Source organism: Camelus ferus, chromosome 30, assembly GCF_009834535.1.
Source record: "Camelus ferus isolate YT-003-E chromosome 30, BCGSAC_Cfer_1.0, whole genome shotgun sequence".
Classification (NCBI taxonomy): domain Eukaryota; kingdom Metazoa; phylum Chordata; class Mammalia; order Artiodactyla; family Camelidae; genus Camelus; species Camelus ferus.
The window spans coordinates 19,059,109-19,082,230 of NC_045725.1; the positions used below are offsets into that span (position 1 = coordinate 19,059,109).

The window sequence follows — 23,122 nt, forward strand, 5'->3', positions numbered from 1 at the left end:
TTCCTTTTTCCTTTCTCTCTCCCCCCCCCCCCTCTCTCTCTCTTTTTTTTTTTTACAGTGAAGAAACAGGCTCGGAGCCGTTATTTAACCTGCCCAAAGTCACAGTTAGCATTGGAGATTTTACCTGACTCCCAAGCTCATGTATCAAAATACTATTCAATTTAGACGATTAAAAATTCACGGGTCCAATCTGTCATAGTCTCTTTGAATCAAACAACAAACAAACAAAATGCAGCAAACTTTAACGTACTTGCTAATCATACTAGTTTCCACGGTCGCTTTGCTCTTACACTAATTTCTATCCTTTCCCTCACTCCCACAAATCATTCAGCGTCTAAGGGAACGATTTTGCTACCAGTTGATCAGGAGAACAGGCGGCCTTCTGAGTAAAGGTGAAAGGTGAACATTTGTGGTGTGAGATTAATTGAAGACCTCAAGATAAAAAATGAGCTGTTGGGACGACAGCTCCTCGTTCCCTGCCCCGCCTGGGCGAAGAGAACCTCCGCACGTGGGTCTGCAGGATTCCCAGCCGGCGCGTACCTCCCGGCCGCGGGCGGGGCGGCCCGGACTGCGCAGGCGCGAGGCCCGAAGCCCGGAGCAGCTTCCCTGGAGACCAGGCGGAAGCGGCCGGAAGCTGCGCTGCGGTTGGCCGCCGCCGCGGGATGGAGAAGCGGGGGGGTGGAGCCCGAGCCGGAAGGCGGCCGCGACGAGGAAGAGGACGCGGCTCCAGCTATGGAACGGGCGGAGGAGGGGGTGGCCGGCGGCTTGCCGGGTGCGCGGGGGCTTGAGGAACCCGGCGGCCTCCCTTGGAGTAAATGAGCAGGGCGGGACGGGGGGGCGGGGGGCGGGGCGGACGCGCCCGGGGCGGCAGCGGCGGCGGCGGCCGTTGGGGTGCGACCGTCCCCGCCCCTCGCGGGTCCTTTCGTTTTCCCGGCTCCGCCGAGAGAGCTGCCCTCGAAGCCTGGTGTTTTTAAGCGAAGACCCCGGAAGGGGTGGATTTGCCCAGTAGGAGTGGGTGGGCGCGTCAGTTTGTTTGTGAAGGGTGCATTTATAATCCCTCAAACAGCCCAGTGAAAGCCGAAGAGGTAACCGGGCGCCTAATGGTTGCGGAAGCGCCCACTTGGCGGAGGTTGGGCCCGGCCTCAGCCCGGACGGGAAGCGATGGGTCTTATCGGAACCGAGGACGAGGCACGTCTGCAGTGGCCGCCTCTCCGGTGACCCTCTTCCAGCCTCTGGGCCCTGCATTGTACCGCTTCAACCCCGGGACCTGGGGCCAGGGCTCTCCTTCCCTGCTTCCACACCCCACCTCCTTTTAAAAACTTCTAAATTTTGAAATAATTTTAGACTTACGGAGAGATGAAAAGTATCTTACATCACCATGGAACATGTGTCGAAACTAAGAAGTTAACATTGGCATAATAACGATTAAAGGACAAGCTTTATTCAGATTTTACCAATTTTTTTTCCGCAATTTTTTTTTCCTGCTCCAGGATCCAAACCAGAATAGCACATTGCATTTAGCCTACCTTATTTGTAATTGGTGTTAAGAGCAGGAATCTCCTCTGTCTTACCCGTCTACCCTCTCCCCCAAGACATGAACTGGCTTTTTAAAATCCAAGAGATACTTACTCGATCTTTAAATTTAGCAAGTATTTATTGGTAGTCTAGTATATGCCAAGTTCTGTTTTAGGTATTGGGTATTCAGCATTGAACCAGATAATCCTGATCTCGTATGGGAGCTAAATATAGTACACTGGGAACCATAGGTTCCGTCTTCTGCGTGTTGTATTTCAGATTACTTTTTCAATTTAAGGACACGCCACTTAGAATAATTACGTTGGTTGAAAATCAGTGTTTAAACTTTTCTACTCCTTCCAATTTACTCTAAATTTTACTATAAACTTCCAAATGGTAGGATTACCCCTTGCATCTTCCCTTATTGTTAAAAATTTTTCCCCCTAAACTTTATTACTATTCTGAAAAAACAAACAAACAACAAAAAAACAGTAAACAAAGAAATGCTAAGTAAACCAGACCGAAGACCCTACTGTAGATGGAGTTTCTCATGTCTAATTTTCAGATTCTTTGACACATGTAATAAACCCAGGAAAAACTTTAAAAATTACTCTGTATTCTGTCTCAGTTACCATGTTTCAGGGATCTGGCAATTGCTCAGAGATGATAAGCAGCCTGAAAGTATTTTTGTATTTCTTTGCATAATTTGCTACAGTTCATGATCAAGTGGTACCCGCAGGAAGTTCTTCATCTAGAGTCATAGTACACGTGGATCTGGATTGCTTTTATGCACAAGTAGAAATGATCTCAAATCCAGAACTAAAGGACAAACCTTTAGGTAATTCTGGACTTTGATACTATTTTCATTGTATAATAGGATTCATTATTATGTTTATTATATTCTGATTTATTAATCATATTAGTAAATGTTGGAAGCAGTTTTGTGATGCTTTATAGACAATTATCTTTGCTTCACTACCAGGTGTTAACTTTATAAGCCTCGTTTAACAAATGGTGAATGTGACACGGTGGGTAGAGCCAGCCAAATAAGTGAACAGAAAGAACATAATAAACATTTAGTCGTTTTCTCAGTGTTTGAAATTTTACCACCACCTTACTTCAAGAACATCCTCTTGTATTAATTTTAATGGAAAATTTCATCTGTTCTCCCCATAACTCTTGAATTGTTGCGTAACATCTGACAAAACAGTTGAATTTTGAACAGAACCTAAAATATTAAGGCATATAGTACAAGCTTTCCATAAAAAACGTAAGTACCTTTTAAAATAAAAGGCAAAGAGAAATTTTACATTGAGGATTTACTTACTATTAAGTTGGCTTATTTTAACATTTCTTCTTATATCTTAAACTGGAAAAGTAAATTTATGAAAGTTTCTTTTATGCATGTAGTAAGGATTTATCTTTTAATATAAGCATAAAGAGCAATTTTATTCACCTGCTGCTCTGATGTCTACTTTGGTTCTGATAAATCCTAATTCAACCCAACCAAGCTGATTTATTAAAGAACAAAGGGATGACTGATTACTAGTTTTGCCAAGGTCAGTCTGGGATCTTTAAAATTTCCTAAGGGTGTCAAGGAGTGAGGATAAGGGGACCTAAATTTTCTCCTAAAGGTATTTGTAATTAGTAGCATTGTAACAAGGTGCTCTGTAAATAATGCTTAATAAAAAGGTATTGTGTAATTAAGATGCAGGAATGAATGATTACCAGGATGTGAGGGATGTGATGCTGAAAGTTTCTAGGAGAAAGTGAACATAGTCTTTCATTTGTACTTAGCAAACAAATGAGTACTTGGGCTGGTGACATAGTGCTGAGTCCTTATAATTCTGTGTTAAAAGACTTTTTTTCAGTTGAAGTTACTAATCTGATTTTTTATATAGTTAACTGATGAATCATAAATTATTACTTTTGACCCAGTGATTCTATTTTTGGGCATAAACATATCAAAAATAATGAAATAATGTTTCTTTGCCTGGTTTATAATATCAAAATTTTAGAAACAAAATGTCTTACATTAGGGGAATGGACATAACCTTTTCTTTCCCTCTACATGTTTGTGTTTTACATATTTTAGGTGAATGTTACTTTAATCGTGGTAAACAAGTAGTCAACTTGTGTAAAGAGAAAAGCAAATAATTTTAGCAGTTTTAAGCCACCAGTAAACTAGAAGTTTTAAAGTCTGTGCATGATCATAGTTTAATCCTTTCTGATAGGGGGCTCTTCATTCCACCCCACTGTCTAATCTTTTCTGCAGATTACTGTGAAGAACAGTTCAGTAATTAGAACGTTTACTGGGGGAGATCCCTAATAACTGCTGTAGGTTGGCAGCTGTAACAGAACCTTGCTTGAAATTCTTTAGAAAGTTACTCAGAAGATAAGGGAGGATGTCAAGCAGCCACCAGTTAATTGTACTCAGTTATTTTCATCTGCTTTTTTTTTTTTTTTTGGTAAAAGATGGTCTACAGTTATATATAAAGTTATATAGAGTTAATTTAGTATAACTTAGTTTGGTTTTCTACTGTCTGGAAAAAAACCCTAGAAGAATTTTATTTGTGCCTTTTTGCTGAAGACGCCCTAGAACTGTTGGTTTATGGTCGTTTTTGTTAAACCGTACTTCATAGGACTTTTATGAGTAGAGGCTATTTTTTTTTAACTGAGAGCTTTTTATTCTTATCTAAACAGATTGCATTACAACTTACATTTATAATATGGAATTGGTAAATTATATTTTAAGATGTTTCTTCAATCCTGTTCAGTTTTTCCATAAAACATTTTATTTTTTTTTACAGGGGTTCAGCAGAAATATTTGGTGGTTACCTGCAACTATGAAGCTAGGAAGCTTGGAGTTAAGAAACTTATGAATGTCAGAGATGCTAAAGAAAAGTGTCCACAGCTAGTATTGATTAATGGAGAAGACTTGACTCGTTACAGAGAGATGTCATATAAGGTTACAGGTACAGATTATGGGCAATGTAGTTTCAGCATTAATTTTTATATAGGGTGCTTGTTAACTACATGAATCTTTTAATAAATATAAAATGCCATAAGTTAGTTCCTTTTTACTTTGGTCTTTCCCACTTTAAAAAAACATTTACATGAGGATGACTTAATATGAATAATGGTGACAAAAAATGTATAGTTGGAATTTGAACTCTGTAATGACTGGTGTTTTTATAAATATGAGAAAATATTTTAAAAATTTAAAGGAGAAAATGGGAGAAGATATACCAAAGAAAACCAGATATTTTAAATTTTTAATTTAAATGTCAAGTTTAAATGAATTATGAAGAAATATGCTGTACTCTAATGCACTAATGGTTGTTGAGAGAGGCTTCAGTAATGTTTAACATAATTAAAAACTGGTTAGGAACTATTAGCAAAGATAATGGGTATATTAATATTTTCTAAGATTTTCTATATATTTTAGCATGACAGATAAACTCCCCCTTACTAAGGTTCAGGTTTGAATCTTAGTGTTTTAGTAAATTACAGGAAAAGTGAAACCACATTTGTACTGGCATGTGGCAAGTAGATACAATTTTAAAATGTATAAGAATCAGCTTTTTATTTATATTTTTGCTATTATGTTTATTTGTTCTTTTGTTATTTGTAGCAGTTAAGTATCCAGAAGTTCTTGACAATTACCAAGAAAAAGAAATTCAGGAGAAATGGACAAAGGATATGAGTAGGCAGTTGACAAAAAGAGCAAACCCAATGTCCAACAATATAGAAAAAGAATGCTCAAATTCATTAGCGCTAAGGAAATCTGAATTATTTTTACATCCATCATACTTGTAAAAAAATTAAGAATGTGAGAAAAAGTAGAAACAAAGTATTACAGCCTTTTTTAAGCAATCTGGAAACATTTTTTGAAATTAAAGATACATACTATATTCTTTAACCCAGTAGTATCACTGCTGAGGGTTTATCTAATAGAAATAAAATAATGAGATATGTAGGAAAATGTTAATTGTAGCATGGTTCATAATTTTAGCATGGAATGAAAACAAATGCTCATCAGGATGAGAATGGCTAAATAAACCGACTTCTCTAGGATGGACTATTATATGGCCATTAAAAAGAATAGCTTTGGTGCTGTACTATTTGACTCATAGAAATATGTCTTGTCGTTAAGTGAATAAAAGGCAAGATGCAGAAACGTGTATCGAGTTTTCTGATACTAAGCTGCATTTATCTCAGACCTGTTTATGATGTATAACCTTACTATTTCATATTTTCTACAGTATATATACATTTTTGTCTAGATAGCTTTTTTCTCTAATTACAGACTCCTCTCTTTGGCCTTGTGTAATCATATGTTTAATAAATGCATCTTGATTATGACGTTGACAAAAAGAGGTTAACTTTGGGAGTGGGATAAGTGATTTATTCCTGTGACCTAGTAATAGAACCAATAGGATCAATCACTATTCAGTGATCCACCAGCTTTGTACGTGATTCTCTATTTAACTTGCTTTTCAGCTTAGTACTTAAAACCTTGTCCTTTATTTTTATTATATAGTATTGTTTTGATAAACTTTTATTTTCTATCTGTTACTGCTGGATATCAGGTATATACTTTTGGGGAAAAAAAATAGAAATTGATGAGGGAAATTCAAAAGGATCCTTTTATGTTGTCGGACACACTCAGTATTCCTCAGAGTAGATAAATGGTTTTGTCTAGGAGGGTCGGACGTGATTTTCTGGTGGTTACCAGATCAAGTTGTTATATTTATTGTTTTCCCCTGGTGTTGTCAGTGTTGGCATCAATAAAACAGAACGTATTTCTAGTATTTGTGTAAAAAAGTCACCTCTGTGGAATGACATAGGTCTTTGGTTTCTGAGCTTTCATATCATAAGACTTTAAGAACCTATGCATTTTTATATAATGAGGCTAATAATTTGTTCTCTGCCATCCAGCTAGTATCAATAGGTGATTCAGAGAGAAGTGAGAATTTTTCTCAGTGATTTCAAAGTTACTACTTTTAATCCTAAAAATGAGAATTGATAAGTCTTTTTGAACTTATTTCAAATTTTGGTTCAGTTTAATTTAGTAAACATTTGACTTAAGAACTAGGTACTGTGCTTGATGCTGGACATTCAAATACATGTAAGTCATGGTCTATCTCTGCCCGTAAGGAATGAGCTGAAGGGTGACAAATCAAAATACTGCATTGTAATGTATTTTGAAAATTAAATGACTTTTCTTTTTGACTCAGTATTAATTGGAAATTTAAAATTTTATTTTGTTTTGCCTCTTAAAAATTATCGTGAAGAATATAGCTAGAATATATTACTTGTTTTCACTTTTCTAAGCAGACTATAATTTCTTCTTTGACCTACGGCTTTGATATTTAATGTACTACAGCTAAAAAAATTACAGGTGTAGGAGATGGAGCTAAATATATTGTGATGAGTATCTGCCCAGGAAATGTTATTATTGGACTTATTTTGTTGGAAAATACTGCCTTTACTCAGAATGTGATGCAGAAAAAAAAAATCCCAGTTAACTGAAGACCTTATTAAAGATATTGTGGAACTGTGAATATATGTAAAATCTTTAACATATTTTGTTATTTTTTAAATATAAAAGAGTTAAATCTATTCTAGTTATAATCAGTTACATCTCTGCTCCAATATTATTTTAATTTAGAGTTATTGGAAGAATTTAGTCCAGTTGTTGAGAGACTTGGGTTCGATGAAAATTTTGTGGATCTCACAGAAATGGTGGGGAAGAGACTACAGCAGCTTCAAAGTGACGAGATTGCAGCACTGACTGTGTCTGGTCATGTGTACAATAATCAGGGTAAGTGGGTTCTTATTCATTCTATTTAGTAACTAGAAATATCTACATTTCTTAATGTTCAATCAGTTCAATGCGGTGACAGTGTCTTTCTGAAAGTTTTATGGCTTTTGTTGGTGGTATAGCCATACTTTGGTAATCTAAGAGAACAAAAATTAGATAGTGCTTTTCCATAGTAAATAGGCAGAAAATGAGATTTTGATGACATGTAGCTCTGTGCTTTGTGCACTTCTCATTTCTCTGACACAGTCCTGTGTTACCATTTTTAAAAATGGTATTTTCAAAGGTGTCATACTTCTTTAGGTGATCCTGAAGTTACAGGAATTGGCTTTTTAGAGTAATTTTTTATTCTCCTAAAACCATTTTTAAGCAAACTTTTAGGTAGACTAAATTTGCCTTTGTTGCCTCTTTCACTTGTTCCCTTCTATTCCCCCAAAGCACCAAGGCCCCGCTTTGCCTTCTAACTTCCCAAGTTACCCCTTGTGGAAGCTTGTCCAGGCCTACCTGCCATCTTTTGCAAGCTCAGTCATTTTTATCAGTTCAATTATTTTTGCCAACTCTTAGCAAGAGAGGCAAGCTACTCTGCTTTTGTGTAAGACTTGCCCTGACCTACCTGCACCTTGGTCTCAGCCAGCACATGCTTCCTCTTACCCCCTTTTTTGAGAGCTGGTGTCATCAATCTTCAGTCACTCTCCACTTCCCTGATATTAAGAAGAAAAGGATAGAGCTACAGTTCTCTCTTAGAAGAAGATATGAAGCTTTTCATGTGTCTTTTTACCTGTGGCTCCTTTGTCACTTTCAAGGTCTAGGTAGTAATAAGGTTCCAAATACGTTTCTGTATAATTTTTAAAGCAAACTTGGATTCTGTTGGCTAGAACATATTATAGAGAGCTAGCTTTTACATCCTAAAACATCTAATTCTTTATGAAATCTTTGTCCTTCCCATAAAATTAAAAAAATTTTTTTTCAAACCTGCAGAAAAGTTGACAGAACAGTACAGTGAGAACAGTCTTTATGCCCCTCCTTGTAGATTCACGTGTTGTTGTCATTTTGCCACATTTGCTTTATCTTGCTCTGTTTATAGATTTGGTTGATAGATTGATGAGCTATTTGAAAGTAAATTACAGATATCACGACACTTCAAACCACCAACACCATACATAAAAATAAACTCAGAATGGCTTAAAGACTTAAACATAAGACAAGACACTATAAACCTCTTAGAAGAAAACATAGGCAAAACATTATTTCACATACATCTCAGCAGTGTTCTCCTAGAGCAGCCTACCCAGGCAATAGAAATAAAAGCAAAAATAAACAAATGGGACCTAATTAAACTTACAAGCTTTTGCACAGCAAAGGAAACCATAAGAAAACAAAAAGACAACCTACGGAATGGGAGAAAATATTTGCAAATGATGAGACTGACAGGAGCTTAATTTCCAGAATATATAAACAGCTCATACAACTTAGTAATAAAAAGCAAACAACCCAATCCAAAAATGGGCAGAAGACCTAAATAAGCAATTTTCCAATGCAGACATACAAATGACCAGTAGGCACATGAAAAATTGCTAATTATCAGAGAAATGCAAATCAAAACTACAATGAGTATCACCTCACACCTGTCAGAATGGCCATCATTCAAAAGTCCACTAATGATAAATGGTGGAGAGGGTGTAGAGAAAAGGGGACCCTCCTACACTGCTGGTGGGAATGTAATTTGGTACAGGCAATATGGAAAATAGTATGGAGATTTCTCAAAAAACTTAAAATAGACTTACCATATGATCCAGCAATCCCACTCCTGGGCATATATCCAGAGGGAACTTTAATTCATAAAGATACATGGACCCCAGTGTTCATAGCAGCACTATTTACAATAGCCAAGACATGGAAACAACCTAAATGTCCATTGACAGATGACTGGATAAAGATGTATATTTCTACCATGGAATACTACTAAGCCATAAAAAAGAATAAAATAATGCCATTTGCAGCAACATGGATGGACCTGGAAATTGTCATTCTAGTGAAGTAAGCCAGAAAGAAAGAAAAGTACCATATGATATCACTCATATGTGGAATCTAAAAAAAAAGACAAACGAACTTATTTACAAAACAGAAACAGACTCACAGACACAGAAAACAAACTTAGGGTTATCAAAGGGACAGTGGAGTAGGGAGGGATAAATTAGGTGTTTGGGATTAGCAGATAGTAACTAATATATATAAATTAGATAAACAAGTTTATACTGTATAGCACGGGGAACTATATTCAATATCTTGTAGTAACCTGTAATGGAAAAGAACATGAAAATGAATATATGTATGTATATGTATGACTGAACTATTATGCTGTACACCAGAAATTGACACATTGTATACTGACTATATTTCATTTAAAAAAAAAGAAAGTAAATTACAGATGTCATGACACTTCAAATGTAAATAAATACTCCTGAGTTAACAGCTGTCTTACATAACTCTAATATCATTTTCATATCCTAAGAAAATTTGTTTCTGCATAATTTCCCTACATTTTTAATAAAAGTTCTCTTAAACTATATACAAATCCAAAATTGTTTTCAGTAGCACATAACACTAGTGTGTAAAGTTTAGATTCAGCTCTTTAAAGCTGTAATGTTTTCTCATTAATGTAATACTTTCATTTTTATGATTACTTGCAGGTAAACATAAATAAAAATTCTACTAATGCCAGTAGGAGTTTTTTATGAGAGATCAGCTTTCGTAATCTGTTAATCATTAAGCGCTGCCAGTGTGCACTGACTGTCACAGGTCCTTGGAAACCATTTGCAGTAGTTACTTACTTCACAGAATTCCTGTGAAGACCCAAAGAGATGAGTTAAGTGGGTGGCAGGATCGTGATGCTGAGGGGTGGAGTTGGGTGAAAATTATGCCTTTTATCTTTTTACAACTCATTTGTGAAAAGGAAAATTAAAACTTTTGATGGTGGCTTTTAACCAAATTGGCTGTTTTTATAGCTGTAAACCTGCGTGACCTCTTGCACGTCAGACTGCTGGTTGGATCTCAGATTGCAGCAGAGATGCGGGAAGCCATGTACATTCAGCTGGGTCTCACTGGCTGCGCTGGAGTGGCTTCTAATAAATTATTGGCAAAATTAGTTTCTGGTGTCTTTAAACCAAATCAACAAACAGTCTTATTACCTGAAAGTTCTCAAGATCTCATTCATAGTTTGAACCACATAAAGGAAATCCCTGGTAAGACAAATATATTTGGTTTTATTGTATTTCTTTAAGTTTAAAAACTACAGATACACGTAATTAATTCTTTGAGTCTGTGTACTTGGCTCCTGATAAAAACCCAAAAAGCTGATGTTTTCTGAAAGGAATCTATATGAGGAAATATATGAAAGTGCTTTTATAGTCTCACCTGCTTTTGTGTAGTTTGAACATGATCATGAATGTTATAACCTGGAAACACACGGTCCTTTATTGTTAGTCTCTGGTTCATGCTCTTAGACTGTACATCAGGTCTAGAGAGGGGAGTTGGTCTTACACTAATTCTGTTTTGGGATTATATATAAAACAAAGGACTGTGTATTACTCGGCTTTACTTGAATTCTTGTTTTCGTTTTTTTACAGACTTTCTCTTTTCTTATTGCCAAATTACCAGCCCTTTTTTTTCAGTTGTGAAAATGTCTGTCACTTCACTTAATAATCCCCCTACACACCCATTGCCTTTGATTCTTTTACTGTGCAAGGCAAACAGACAACTGTAGAATTATTTTTTTTAAATGAAAGGAGTAAAGGGGCACTAAATTGCCTGAGCAATTTTCCTGTGATAACGTGTGGCTGAGTTGTAGCGTAAGAACTTTGTGATAGGAGTTTTGCTAATGAGAAGATTTGTTTGTTCTTCTTCTGGCTTGAAGTTGTATTTGGGATGGTTACTGTCTCCAGATATAAATGTGTAGTATTGTATATAGGAATCTGTCATGTTAGCTAATCATTAGCACATGGTAATTAATTTTAATTGCTCTAGTGACAGTCTTTCTTTACATGAATAATAACTTCAGTACTTCTGCAATGTTATATAACAAATGGTAAAAATTTCATTTTATCAAGACAGCATTTATTGGTTGTCTGTTCACTATATTATACTAGAGTTGGTAGGTTTTCAAGATGGTCCATAACTCAGAGGCCTTGAGCAGCAGAATAACCAAATTTTTCATAAAGTTTAATCTTAGCAAAATATCAATTATGCTATCAAAAGATGTGGTTGATGTATCTATATAATATATAATATTTTAATTAGCCAGTTTTAAGGAGAAAAGCTACTGTAACACCACGTGCATCTCTTTTTGCTCAGGTATTGGGTATAAAACTGCCAAACGTCTGGAAGCACTGGGTATCAGTAATGTGCGTGATCTTCAGACTTTTTCATCCAAAATATTAGAAAAGGAATTAGGAATTTCAGTTGCTCAGCGTATCCAGAAGCTCAGTCTTGGAGAGGACCACTCTCCTGTGACGCCCTCAGGGCCACCTCAGGTACATGATGGTGGTATTTATTTTGATTGAGTACTGGTTGTCACATTATTTGAGATAAAGATTTCTAGTTTTACTGCTCTGCTCTGTCTATTTTAGTTTGCTTATTAGGTTAGTACATGTTCCCTTCCCTATGAGAATGCTATTCATTGTGTTAGATTAATAAATAGTCTTACACTGACTCTAAGAGTTAGTATTTAAATCTCAAGTTAGCCACTTTGATTGAATGCCACTTAATTATATAGGAGGCAAAACGTTTTAATTTTTAAAAATCTTATTTTTGGATTAGTGTAATGATTTAGGAAATGAAGAAAGGTGTAATCATCCAGGTAACACTGAGTGACTTTTTCCTGTGTGACAGGCACTTTACTAAGTGCTTTATACAAATTATCCCATTAAATCTTCAAAACAAACCTTCCAGGTAGGTAGTACTGTCATTTGTTAAAATTTTTTCCCTCCCTCATTCCCTCTTCCTCCTGTTATTTTTTTTTTTTTTTAAGATGAAGATACTGTACTTTAGAAAGATTAAATCACTTGCCCAAGGTGAAGCTCAGATTCAAGTCCTAGGGGATTAAGAGCCTCACTGTAATCTCAAAGTAAAGCTTGGAGTTGATACTAGAGCTTTGTAATTTTCTTGACTTCCAGTGTACTTTCTAGTGGAGTGCAATAACTTGCAGGTAAAAAGATTTAATATAAAAGTGAACTAAATGGCTCAAACTAAGCACAAGAGGTGAGTTAGTAAAGGCTGCTGAATATTTATTTGACATAAACACTGATAATTGGATATGCTTATTTGGGTTTATAATAATCCTTGTTTGTGCTTCTTTGGTAGTCCTTTAGTGAAGAAGATTCACTTAAAAAATGTTCATCAGAAATTGAAGCTAAAAATAAGATTGAAGAACTACTTGCTAGTCTTTTAAACAGGTGATTTTTGCATTTTGCATGTCATCTTACAGATTGTTTATAGTACATGGAAGGAATACTTGCTGCTCTGTTTCGGAACTTACTGTTTAACTGGAGACTAAACATCTAAAGATAGATGATTTCTCACTGAACTTCTCTACTTCATAGAGAATAGCAAAGATAGTGACAGATGCTCTTAACTAAATTTAATTCATCTATCTCCACTAGTCTTAATTTTCATAACATTATGGTTGACTGCAGTTCTTAAACTGCTGATTGTTACCAAAGGGAGTTTCATGGGTACCTCCAGAATTTCTACATCTATAAATTCATGATGGTTGAGGGAAGGAAATTATTAAGAGCAACAGTGATGGAAAAAGCAGAAGAACCCTTTTATGTCCTGTGCCTCAGACTATGAAAGAAAATGGAGCCAATGAATGGAATGGCTAAATGGGACTGTGTGAGCAGTGAGTGACTGTGGCTATGTGCAGGCTTAGTGGTCTGTAAGTACTTGAAGGGTGTCAGTTGCGGTTTAAGGGTATACGAACAGCATTGCATAAACTGAACAAGACCTTTAGGTTTCCGATGCTCCTTTGCCACCCTGTATCTATTTCCCAGGTGTCAGAGGTCTAACAGTTTTGGGTAGGTGTGCTTCTGCAGTGATGTTAGGATGGCTACTGTGACTAGAGAAAATGGTTTTTGGATGACTCCAGCTTTCAGAAAACTGATGAAGTGAAATTTCCTACAACTTTGCCGTCACATTTGTGGCGGTTCTCATGTGTTGAGCGGCACCATGCAGCTCACCGTTTGCTGCATGCAGCTGGCTGGCTCTATGACCCAGCTTCAGTGATATGACTCAGCCTGGGCCTGGGAGTATGCTAGTGAAACTGGGTCATTTGCTTTGCTTCAGCTAAATGTAAGACTACTGTGAATGCCTGGCCATTGGAAACAGTTCTGCACATGGAGAAACCATGAGAAGTTTGTTTTATAGGTTCTCTTATTTGAAGAATCAACCCAGAAATGAGGCTAGATGCTCTAAAACCTGTGAAATACCAACTATTAACCATTTCTCCTTATCTCTGCTTGCCATTCCCTCTTCCACACAGTGGCCCCTTATTTAGTGACTGAGATATTTAATACCGTCTAAGTGACTGGCAAAAAGAATAATTGTGTATGTGTGAATGATCTAGAGCATATGATGATTAATACTATAGGTATGTAAGAGGTATAAAATCATATACTTTTTAATCCATTCTCTAGGCACTGGTTTTAAGATTGCTTCGAGTATAACCTTTTTCTAGTATGTTTTAATTAGTTAATAGGAACCAAATCACACTCTTTGAATTGAGTATTAACTTAATAGAACAAGTTTAACTGGAGGATATTTAAACTAGTAACATGTTTACAGGAACCATTTAAGATATTTTATTATCTTAGCAAAGCAGGAGTCAACAGGTTTTGTGATAAAGCAATAAGAAAATAGTTATTTACTATAAAATTATATTTTATAATTCAAAATCAATTTGAGTATGTTTAATAATATTTGTATTTTATGTTTGTGATTTTTTAATCCATAGCCATACATATAGGAAGGAAAATGTTATTCTTTGGTGACATTTATTTTCTCTACTAATTACATTTTCTACTTTTTAAGTGAATTTTCTGTTTTTGTTTTCAACACCCAAACTAAGACCATTTGGCTGGAATGCTTTTTAAGATGCATGGACATTTTCTTAACTTCCTAAATATAGTATATAATTGATCTTTCACATTATTGCTGTGATATGCCATATAATGGTGATACTACTGACTCCTTTGGATCTATTTGAGGGGTGTGCTTTTTGACAAAAATAATCTCATTAAATTTTTTTGGTAATTTTTTTGTGTAAAAATGTCATTTTTTATATATTTGCTTCTGTCAGTGAATGATTCTCAGGTTCTTAAATTTCCTGATTTTAAAATGTTGCTTTTAGTTATGATTTGAATTTGGAATATAAAATGGCTTGTTATAATTATATCTTATTTCTGTTCTTTTTCTGATAGCACTCAATTCTGAGTGAGGCCTGAGAGCTTACATTTAAAAGTTAAGACCTTTAGTGCCTAGACTTTGTGAAATTTACTTGGGCTGTTCAGGGACCTTTACTGCCTAGTTATCAGCTGTCTTTATAATTGTTAGTTACTAAATCTTGCACCTTCAGATAAATGAGGTATATTAGACCATTTAGAAAAATCTTTAGATAATATTTTTTCTAATTCCTTGTTTCCTCTTTCTCTTTATTTTTAGAGTCTGCCAAGATGGAAGGAAGCCACATACAGTAAGGTTAATAATCCGTCGGTATTCATCTGAGAAGCACTGTAGCCGTGAGAGTCGGCAGTGCCCTATTCCATCCCACGTGATTCAGAAGTTAGGGACAGGTAATGGGCTAATTTTCTGATAACTTAGTTAGCAGGTTGAACTCTTAATAAAACAGACTTTGAGTTAGAAATACGATCCAAAGATGGGTAGTCTTCACAGGGTGTTAGTGAGCTATTAAATACGTTTGTTCTGTTAGGAATTTTCACTAGAAAACCTTGTATTGTAGCAACTCTGGATTTGGACTTTTTCCCTATGGGCTTTTTTTCCTCTTTTCTTTGTAACTTGTCTGTACTTAAGATGCAAAATCTACCTCCCCTGTGATATGTTTCTCGTGATTTCTCTGCTCAGCTTTTTTTTTTTTTTTTAATTTAAATTAAAAATTTTTATTTTGGCTTCCTTAGGAGGTTTCCCCTGTGTCTGCACGGTTTGGTGGTTAGACAATAATTGGTCAAAGGTTTGCTCAGATGCTGCAGCCTGGAAGGCTTTCATCTCCGTTAGCAGATACATACATGGGTTGAAGAGCACTTTCAAAATTTAGGCCATTTTCAAGTCTGCTTGGCTTTTGTTTTCTGCTGGGCCCTCTTGCACGCCCCTGGTATGCTTGTTGCCTTTCTAGTTGGAGACGTGTGGGGAGCCTGGGCCCTCTCTGTGCGTGCAGCCTCTCAGTCGGCGTGGGTGCTGAGGAGGGCTTATGTGGGCCCTCCATGAGTCTCTCATTCCCAGGTCTCCTGGTTAAACTCATGGCCGGTCCACTGATCTTTCACTCATCCCAGCCACAGCTGCAACCCTGGGCTCCACAGCTATGCGATTTCACTTGTTTCCTACCAAGTTTGTTCATTTTTCTGGCAACACTGCTGGGTGTGGGCTTTTGTTCTCTGCCTCAAATCAGGTCAGTCCTTTCTGGCAGCAAAGATGCTGGTTTTCACAGCCAGCCTCACCCTGGTAAAATGACTGAGCCAACTGCACTGGGTAAATGGGAGAAACGACTCCAGCCAGTACGGCTGCTGTCCTCACTTTATTACCTAAGTTCTAGCAGCTTTTCATAAATCAGTGCTTCCCACTTTATTTGCCTTTGATTCATTCCAGAATCTCAAAATGGTTATTTATTTTTACCATTTTCTTCAGTTGTATTATAGCTTTATGGGGAGATTTTTCTGACCTCAGCGTTCTTCCATAACTTAAAGTCCTGTATTTCAAATCTGAAAACTCGTTTAGCACTTAGTACTGATGCTGAGATGTCCTGGTTCATTCAGTACATGTCAAGTTGTCCCAGTGATACCATTTAGGATTTTAATTTCTTAATCTAAGCAATATAAAGTACATTAATCTCTTAATATTAATTATGATATAATATGTTTATATATTGTCTTCTGAACACTTTATTTAGGAAATTATGATGTGATGACCCCAATGGTTGATATACTTATGAAACTGTTTCGAAATATGGTGAATGTGAAGATGCCATTTCATCTTACCCTTTTAAGTGTGTGCTTCTGTAACCTTAAAGCATTAAATACTGCAAAGAAAGGGACTATTGATTATTACTTAACACCATCACTATCAACAACTTCACGCTCTGGCAAGCGTAGTTTTGTAAGTACATTATCACTGGATTTGTATGGTTAAATTACAAATATAAGTTTGTGTTTAACTGATATAATTTAGAGATTCTTTTGGGTGATAAGATTTGAATGACTGACTTGTACATAGTACCTTTCATATTATGGTTACTACTGCTAAGTATATTGTACTGTGATCTAAGAAGGAAACATAAGCATCACTGGATAAAAGAGAAAACCTTTATGGAGTTCTCTGTAAACATTTTATAACAGTATATAGGAATATGATGATTAGCTCCTAAGAAAATATTTTCAAATGCTGGAAATCAAATTTTGTTGTGTGTTAATTTATACATAAGCTACCAGCAACCCCTCCCCCCAGTGTTTTTGTTGAAGTATTTAAATTTTCTTGGTTTTGAAATTATACTGAATTCTGGTAGCTGTATTGATAGATGATGGCTGTTCATTTTACAATTGTAGAAATTAAGAGTATGGTAATAGAGAGACAGAGGCCAGTCATATTTTCAAATACTAAAACAAAATGCTGTATTTATGGCCACTTGGCAAACTATTTTTTACTAAGTGTGGAATGCTTTAAAAAATAATCTTTTCCTAAATTTTTATGCCTACAATTAATTCTTAATTTAAAATGTTTTTATTATTTTATTTTTATTGTTATAATCAGTCAATATAATTTTGGTAATATTTTCATTTACATTGAAACTTAAAATGAGAACAGAATAGTGTTATGGGAATAATCAATTAGTGCCCTCCTCAAGTTACTTTTTAAATTATTCTATTTATTAACTGAAATTTTTAAAGATGTTCACTTCTTTCTTTTTAATTAATTTGTAGAATGAGAATTAAAGGTCTTATATTCACAGTAGTATTAGAGAGGTAAACATAAGTGAAAGTACCTTGGATATGTCTGGCATACAGTAGGTGTTCAATAGATACAGTGGCCCCAAACTCTTCTCCTTTTACTTTTTTGAAGTTACTATTGTGTTGATGTTTCCTGAATTGTATTTGACTGTCTATATATTTTTGTGGTGCTTCAAACTGAAGGGAAAATATAAGTGAAAAAATTATGCAAATTAAGATGGAAGGCATTTTAAAATTTGTATTTCATGTAAATATGAAAGAGTGTTAGATCTTACAATGATATTGGATTTTTGTCATAAAAGTATTTTTTTCTTTCAGTTAAATGTTACAATTCAAAGTAGGGAATTTTAGAAAACCAGCCCTTGATGCTATCTGTGCATATACATGTATTTTAGATACCCTTGGTAAATTGTTTACTTTTATAGGCCACCATTCTTTTATTCACAGAATTGGAAATTTGAATACATGACTGTTAAGATCCTTTCGAGGCCTCTGGATACATATTCTGGCTCAGTACTGTCTAGGAAGAAATCCTCTTCCTGGAATAGTGAGTAAAGATCCACACGATAGTGTGACGGATTTTGGTGGATTAATCATTTCTAGTTGTTTGGAACCTGCCAGAAGGATTGCGGTTATGAGCCAGATAGAATCATGTTGGTTGGATAATTGCTATAGTCACACTTCAGCAGCATGTATATTTAAAGGGTATCAGGTATCTAAATTATTCTGTTATCTTTATGTTCTAGAAAATGAAAGACACTCATATGGAGGATTTTTCCAAAGACAAAGAAACAAATTGGGATTTTCTACCAACTGGAAGAATTGAGAGTACAAGAACTGGGGAATCTCCACCAGATACTACAAAGTTTTCTAGAGAAAAAGACAGTAATGAATTCCCACTCTTGTCACTTCCTGAGGGTATTGACCAAGAAGTCTTTAAGCAGCTTCCAGTAGATATTCAAGAAGAAATCCTTTCTGGGAAATCTAAAGAAAAAGTTCAAGGGAAAGGAAGTTCGAGTTGTCCATTACATGCTTCTAGAGGAATATTATCTTTTTTTTCTACAAAACAAATGCAAGATGGCTCTTTAAATCCTAGAGAGCGTTTATCCAATAGCAAACAGATATCCTCTGTATCTCCCTGTGAACCAGGAACATCAGGTGTAAGTAGCAGTAGTTCCTCTTACCTGTCTAGCCCAAAGGATTATTCACATTATTTAGACAGTAGCTTAAAAGATGAACGAATGAGTCAAGGACCGAAAGAATCTCAAGGATTCCACTTTTCAAATACAAACCCTGCTGTATCTGTTTTCCATTCATTTCCAAATTTGCAGAGTGAGCAACTTTTCTCCAAAAACCGCATTACAGATAGCCATAAGCAACCGCTGGCAACAGTCTCTCATCATGAAGGACTTACAGAAAATAGAGAGCAAGATTCTACTGATGAGAAAATTACTTTTCCTTCTGACATTGATCCCGAAGTTTTCTATGAACTACCAGAAGAGGTACAAAAAGAACTGTTGGCTGATTGGAAGAGAACAGGATCAGATTTCCACACTACATAAATAAGCATGTTCAGAAAAAAGGGAAAGACCATTGTTCTCAGATTAGCAGTTTATTAAGCTCTTTTAAATTGAACACTAATAGATACTTTCAATAATGTAGAAATACAATATAAAATGTTCCATATCAAGCACAGTTATGGGAAGTAAATTCTGGCACAAAGCATAAAAATATAACAAGAAATAATGTAAACTATTACCTTCCTCATATTTCTAAAGCTATTTTATATTGCTTTTGAATAAAAAGAGTATCATGGTCAGTGTTAGTACATTTTCCATAGATTGTGGAAACACTGGGAGGAAGATATATATGCCTGTATATAAAAAATAAAATGGCCAAATCATTGCTATGCTATAGCAAAGAACAGGTTTTTTTTCTATGAAATACAGAATTGCTCAAGAAATTCACTCCTTTAGGAAATAGCCATGGGGAATTCTACTGCCAACTAACCTATTAAAAATGTATATGTCTTTGACTAAAGTACTATGTACATTTGATAAGTTGATTTTTTTTTTAATGCTGAAGCAGTGTGTTTTCAATTAATGCTTCTTAATACACCTAGAACCTACCATAATGCCTGGCACACAGAGTTGCTCAGTAAATACTGAATGAATAAATTGTGTGGCAGGGGTCCAGTGGGGACTTAGGCAGGAATGTATATGTTGTAAGGAACTAGAAAGACCTCTCCATACAGGTCAATTAAGGGAAGGATGACACCAGAATTCAAAGTGATAGGTCTTTAAGAATGTAAGGTAATAGAAGAAGTCCATTTCCTCTGGCCAGTCTGCAGGGTCTAAAAGCAGTGGGTTAGATGGTTTTGAATCTCCTCTACGTTTTTGTAGACGAAGATTTAGAGATGAGATTAAGGATGTCATACCCACAACAAATACACACAGTTACTAAATTGATGGGTATCCTCTTTCTCCTTTTGTTGTTGCGTTTGCCTTTTGCCTGCTGCATTAAACATCAGATACAAGATTGTGGGCACAGAGAATGTTTCTAGAACACACCAAAATATCCCTTAGCACTGATTTGGAGGCATTTTCTCAAGTTTATATCCTTCCGGGATGTAATCTAAAGAAAAGATAATAAAAATAAAAGTATACAAACACGAATGAAAGCAGCTTAAAGTTTCATTTAGGTAAGAACTTTTAGTTTTAGATTTCTTGAAATGTGAAAATTCCCTAACAAGGATTTTTAACAGGGAGTTTGGGGTTATCAAAGACAATAACTTGGAGCAAGAATATCAGAAATTACTCACCACGTAAATATTTAGCGCTCTGGATCAACGACTATAAAATTTTTTACATGTAGTATTCTGGTAAAGTTGTTAAACTCGTAGGGAAGCGTATATTACTTTTTCATATAATACATGTTTTAAAATTTTCTAAGAATCCTTGTAATTATTTCAGCCAGAAATCATTGGACAACTGGAAAGTTAAAAAAAAAGTTTAAGAAAATTAAACAGTTTGGGTCAGTTTAAAAAGAGAACATAAAGTAGTAGTTAAAAGTGTATTTTCTGAAGTGAGTAAAAGAGGTATATCACCAACTCTGCTGCTTAGTCTGTGGCCTCAAGTTAGTCTTTCAACATCTTTGTACCTCAGCATCTGACATATTATCTTTTATCTCTACTTTTAATAAAATCTTTTTTTCCCCTCTTAGGTGTTCCACAGATACACTGTAATGTTTGGAGATGTGAGTTTATTTTTATTTATTCTTGGCATAGGCTGGCTTCATGTATCTTTCAGTTCATTTTAGTTCTGTAGAATTTTTAACCACTAGCTCTTCAAATGTTGCTTCTCTATTCTTTTGGGACTCTGCACAAAGGTGGAATTTTTTACTCTTATCTTTCATGTCCCTTGCTCTCTCGTATTTTTCATCATCTTGTTTATCTTTGCTGCATTTTGGTTAATTTCATCAGCCTGTTTCTTATTTACTGATTAATTTTTCAGCAGTGTCTGATCTATTTAAAACATTAATAATGGTTTTAATTTTCAGTAATTACATTTTTCATTTGAGTATTTTTCTGATTCTCCTGTTTATTCATTAGTCTTTTGTAAGTCCATTTCTAATTTTATAATTTTTATAAATATTTCACATTCTCTTTCTTATCATTTCAATATTTTAAGACTTAGAAGTCTGAAGTTTTGGATTTGTTGTGTACCGTTTTGGCTTGTTTTCTTTAGTGCACGGCTGAGCGTAATCTGTGGGAAGACAAAAGACCTAACTTGGGTATGCTTCCCTTCAGATATGATTTGGTTTGCTTCCAGTGAGGCAGTACCAACCCACTGGCTCCACTGTATCCCCTTCAGCGTTTTTGGCTGAATGCAGTTGTCTTTGTCTTATTTTCAGCTCCCTAACCTTGCTACACTATCCGAAGATTTTATCTCCAGAGGTCGGCTGCAGGCTGCTATCTGCATTTGCCTTTAGGGTGAACTCCACCTTTCAGGTTTGCTTCTTGCCCGTACTTCCTGCTCCTTTCCTGCTTTTGTTTCAGCTCATTTTTTTTTCCCCCTCTGTGTGAGTGTAGAGGGGTGGGGACCTGGAAATTTCCCTTATATAGTACAACTCAGTGATGAATTAACAAGTCTGTTTTCTCCAGAATCTAATATTTTGTAGGGAGAACTCTTAAGATTGTCTGTCTCACCACAGTGCAGAAGTACAAGTCTGTTTGGATTTATTTTTCCCATCTTATTTTGTACTTTCTCTTTCTTTTTCTATGCTTTCTATGCTTCTTTCCCATCCTTATTCCTTTCCTGTCTTCTTTTTGAATTGGTTGAATTTTCTATTTTATACTTTCCTTCTACTGATTTGAAATTTAAACATCCTAAGTTTCTCATTACCCTTAAAAATTTAACAAACTTAACATCTAAAGATGGTAAATATCTGTACCCTTTTCCCAAACAACACAAAGATGTTAAAATATATTAATTTTAATCAAGTTCCTCTAGTTCTTTATATCAGCTCCAAGTTCAGTATTATTAATATTTTATATAATTAATGTTTGGGTTTACCCATATGTTTATCTTTTTGGGAGGCTCACCTTTTTTTTTCTTGCATCTCAACATTCCTTCAAAGTATAATTATTTTAACTTTCTGCAACATGTCTTCAGAACTGTGGATTTAGAATTGACTTCTGTTGGACTGTTTTAAGATACTTAAAAAATAAAAGAAGTATTTTTATCTTTGGAGATTTGCAGTTTTTATTATACTTCTAAATATGTATTTATTTTTATGTTTAGGATTTAGGTGCTTTCTGAATTTGCACATTTATGTCTTTCATCAAATCTGAGTTAATATCAATATAAGAAAATTTCTACTGTGAAATCTGTATACAGAAAAGTACAGAAATACATGGACATGTTAATGAGTAATTATAACTTATAAATATGTAACTATCCAGGTCAAGAAATAAAACATATCAAGTTAGAGATGTGCCAGAGTTTAGCTTTAGTCCTGGTATAGTATGTAGCCAAATTCAGTTACTTGGCTTTTGGGTGGCTAAATAATCAAGTACTTCAGCATCATCTGTGGCATCACCGAAATTGTGCATGAAATTTTCATGTGATTACGTAGGTTACCATCATATCTAATCAGTGTTAATAATGCCAGTCATAAAAATAAGGTATCACATTTAGATTATTAACGTGAGTATTCACTTTCAAATATAGTTAAGCATTCCAGGTGTAACCAAATTTCATCAAAGTATAAATTTGTAATTATTATTGCAAAGTAAAATGTTGCAGTAAGCAAACATTATGAAAGCTATAGAAATCAATTCAATTATTGAGTAGGGAAAGAGACTGACAGTTAATATGAATGTTGAGAGTGCAAATACTTGATAACTTTATGATGAACATATATTCTTTTTGAGTCAAAAAATGTGTGGCTATTTGTTTTGTGGCATTATTTTGTTACAGATAACTGCTACAAAAATTAATACCTAGAAGTATTTAATTAATTAATTAATTAATTAAAAAATTAATACCTAGAAGTG

At 35.2% G+C, this 23,122-nt stretch overlaps 1 protein-coding gene across 2 annotated transcripts; it reads left to right on the top strand.

Annotated features, from left to right (window-relative positions):
- The first annotated feature begins 646 nt into the window (after nt 1–646).
- On the top strand, nt 647–22,316 carry POLI (DNA polymerase iota). 2 transcript variants are annotated; one of them, XM_032470420.1, is made up of 12 exons: nt 647–772; nt 2,231–2,353; nt 4,326–4,490; nt 7,190–7,342; nt 10,345–10,581; nt 11,690–11,868; nt 12,698–12,789; nt 15,053–15,183; nt 16,512–16,717; nt 18,312–19,067; nt 20,788–20,820; nt 21,478–22,316. In XM_032470420.1, exons 1-12 carry the CDS (start codon nt 733–735, stop codon nt 21,553–21,555), a joined length of 2,193 nt encoding a protein of 730 aa, XP_032326311.1. In that variant the 5' UTR covers nt 647–732; the 3' UTR covers nt 21,556–22,316. The 2 variants fall into 2 exon arrangements, with proteins under 2 accessions (XP_032326311.1, XP_032326310.1); XM_032470419.1 differs by having other exon boundaries at nt 673–811.
- Nucleotides 22,317–23,122: the final 806 nt, after the last annotated feature.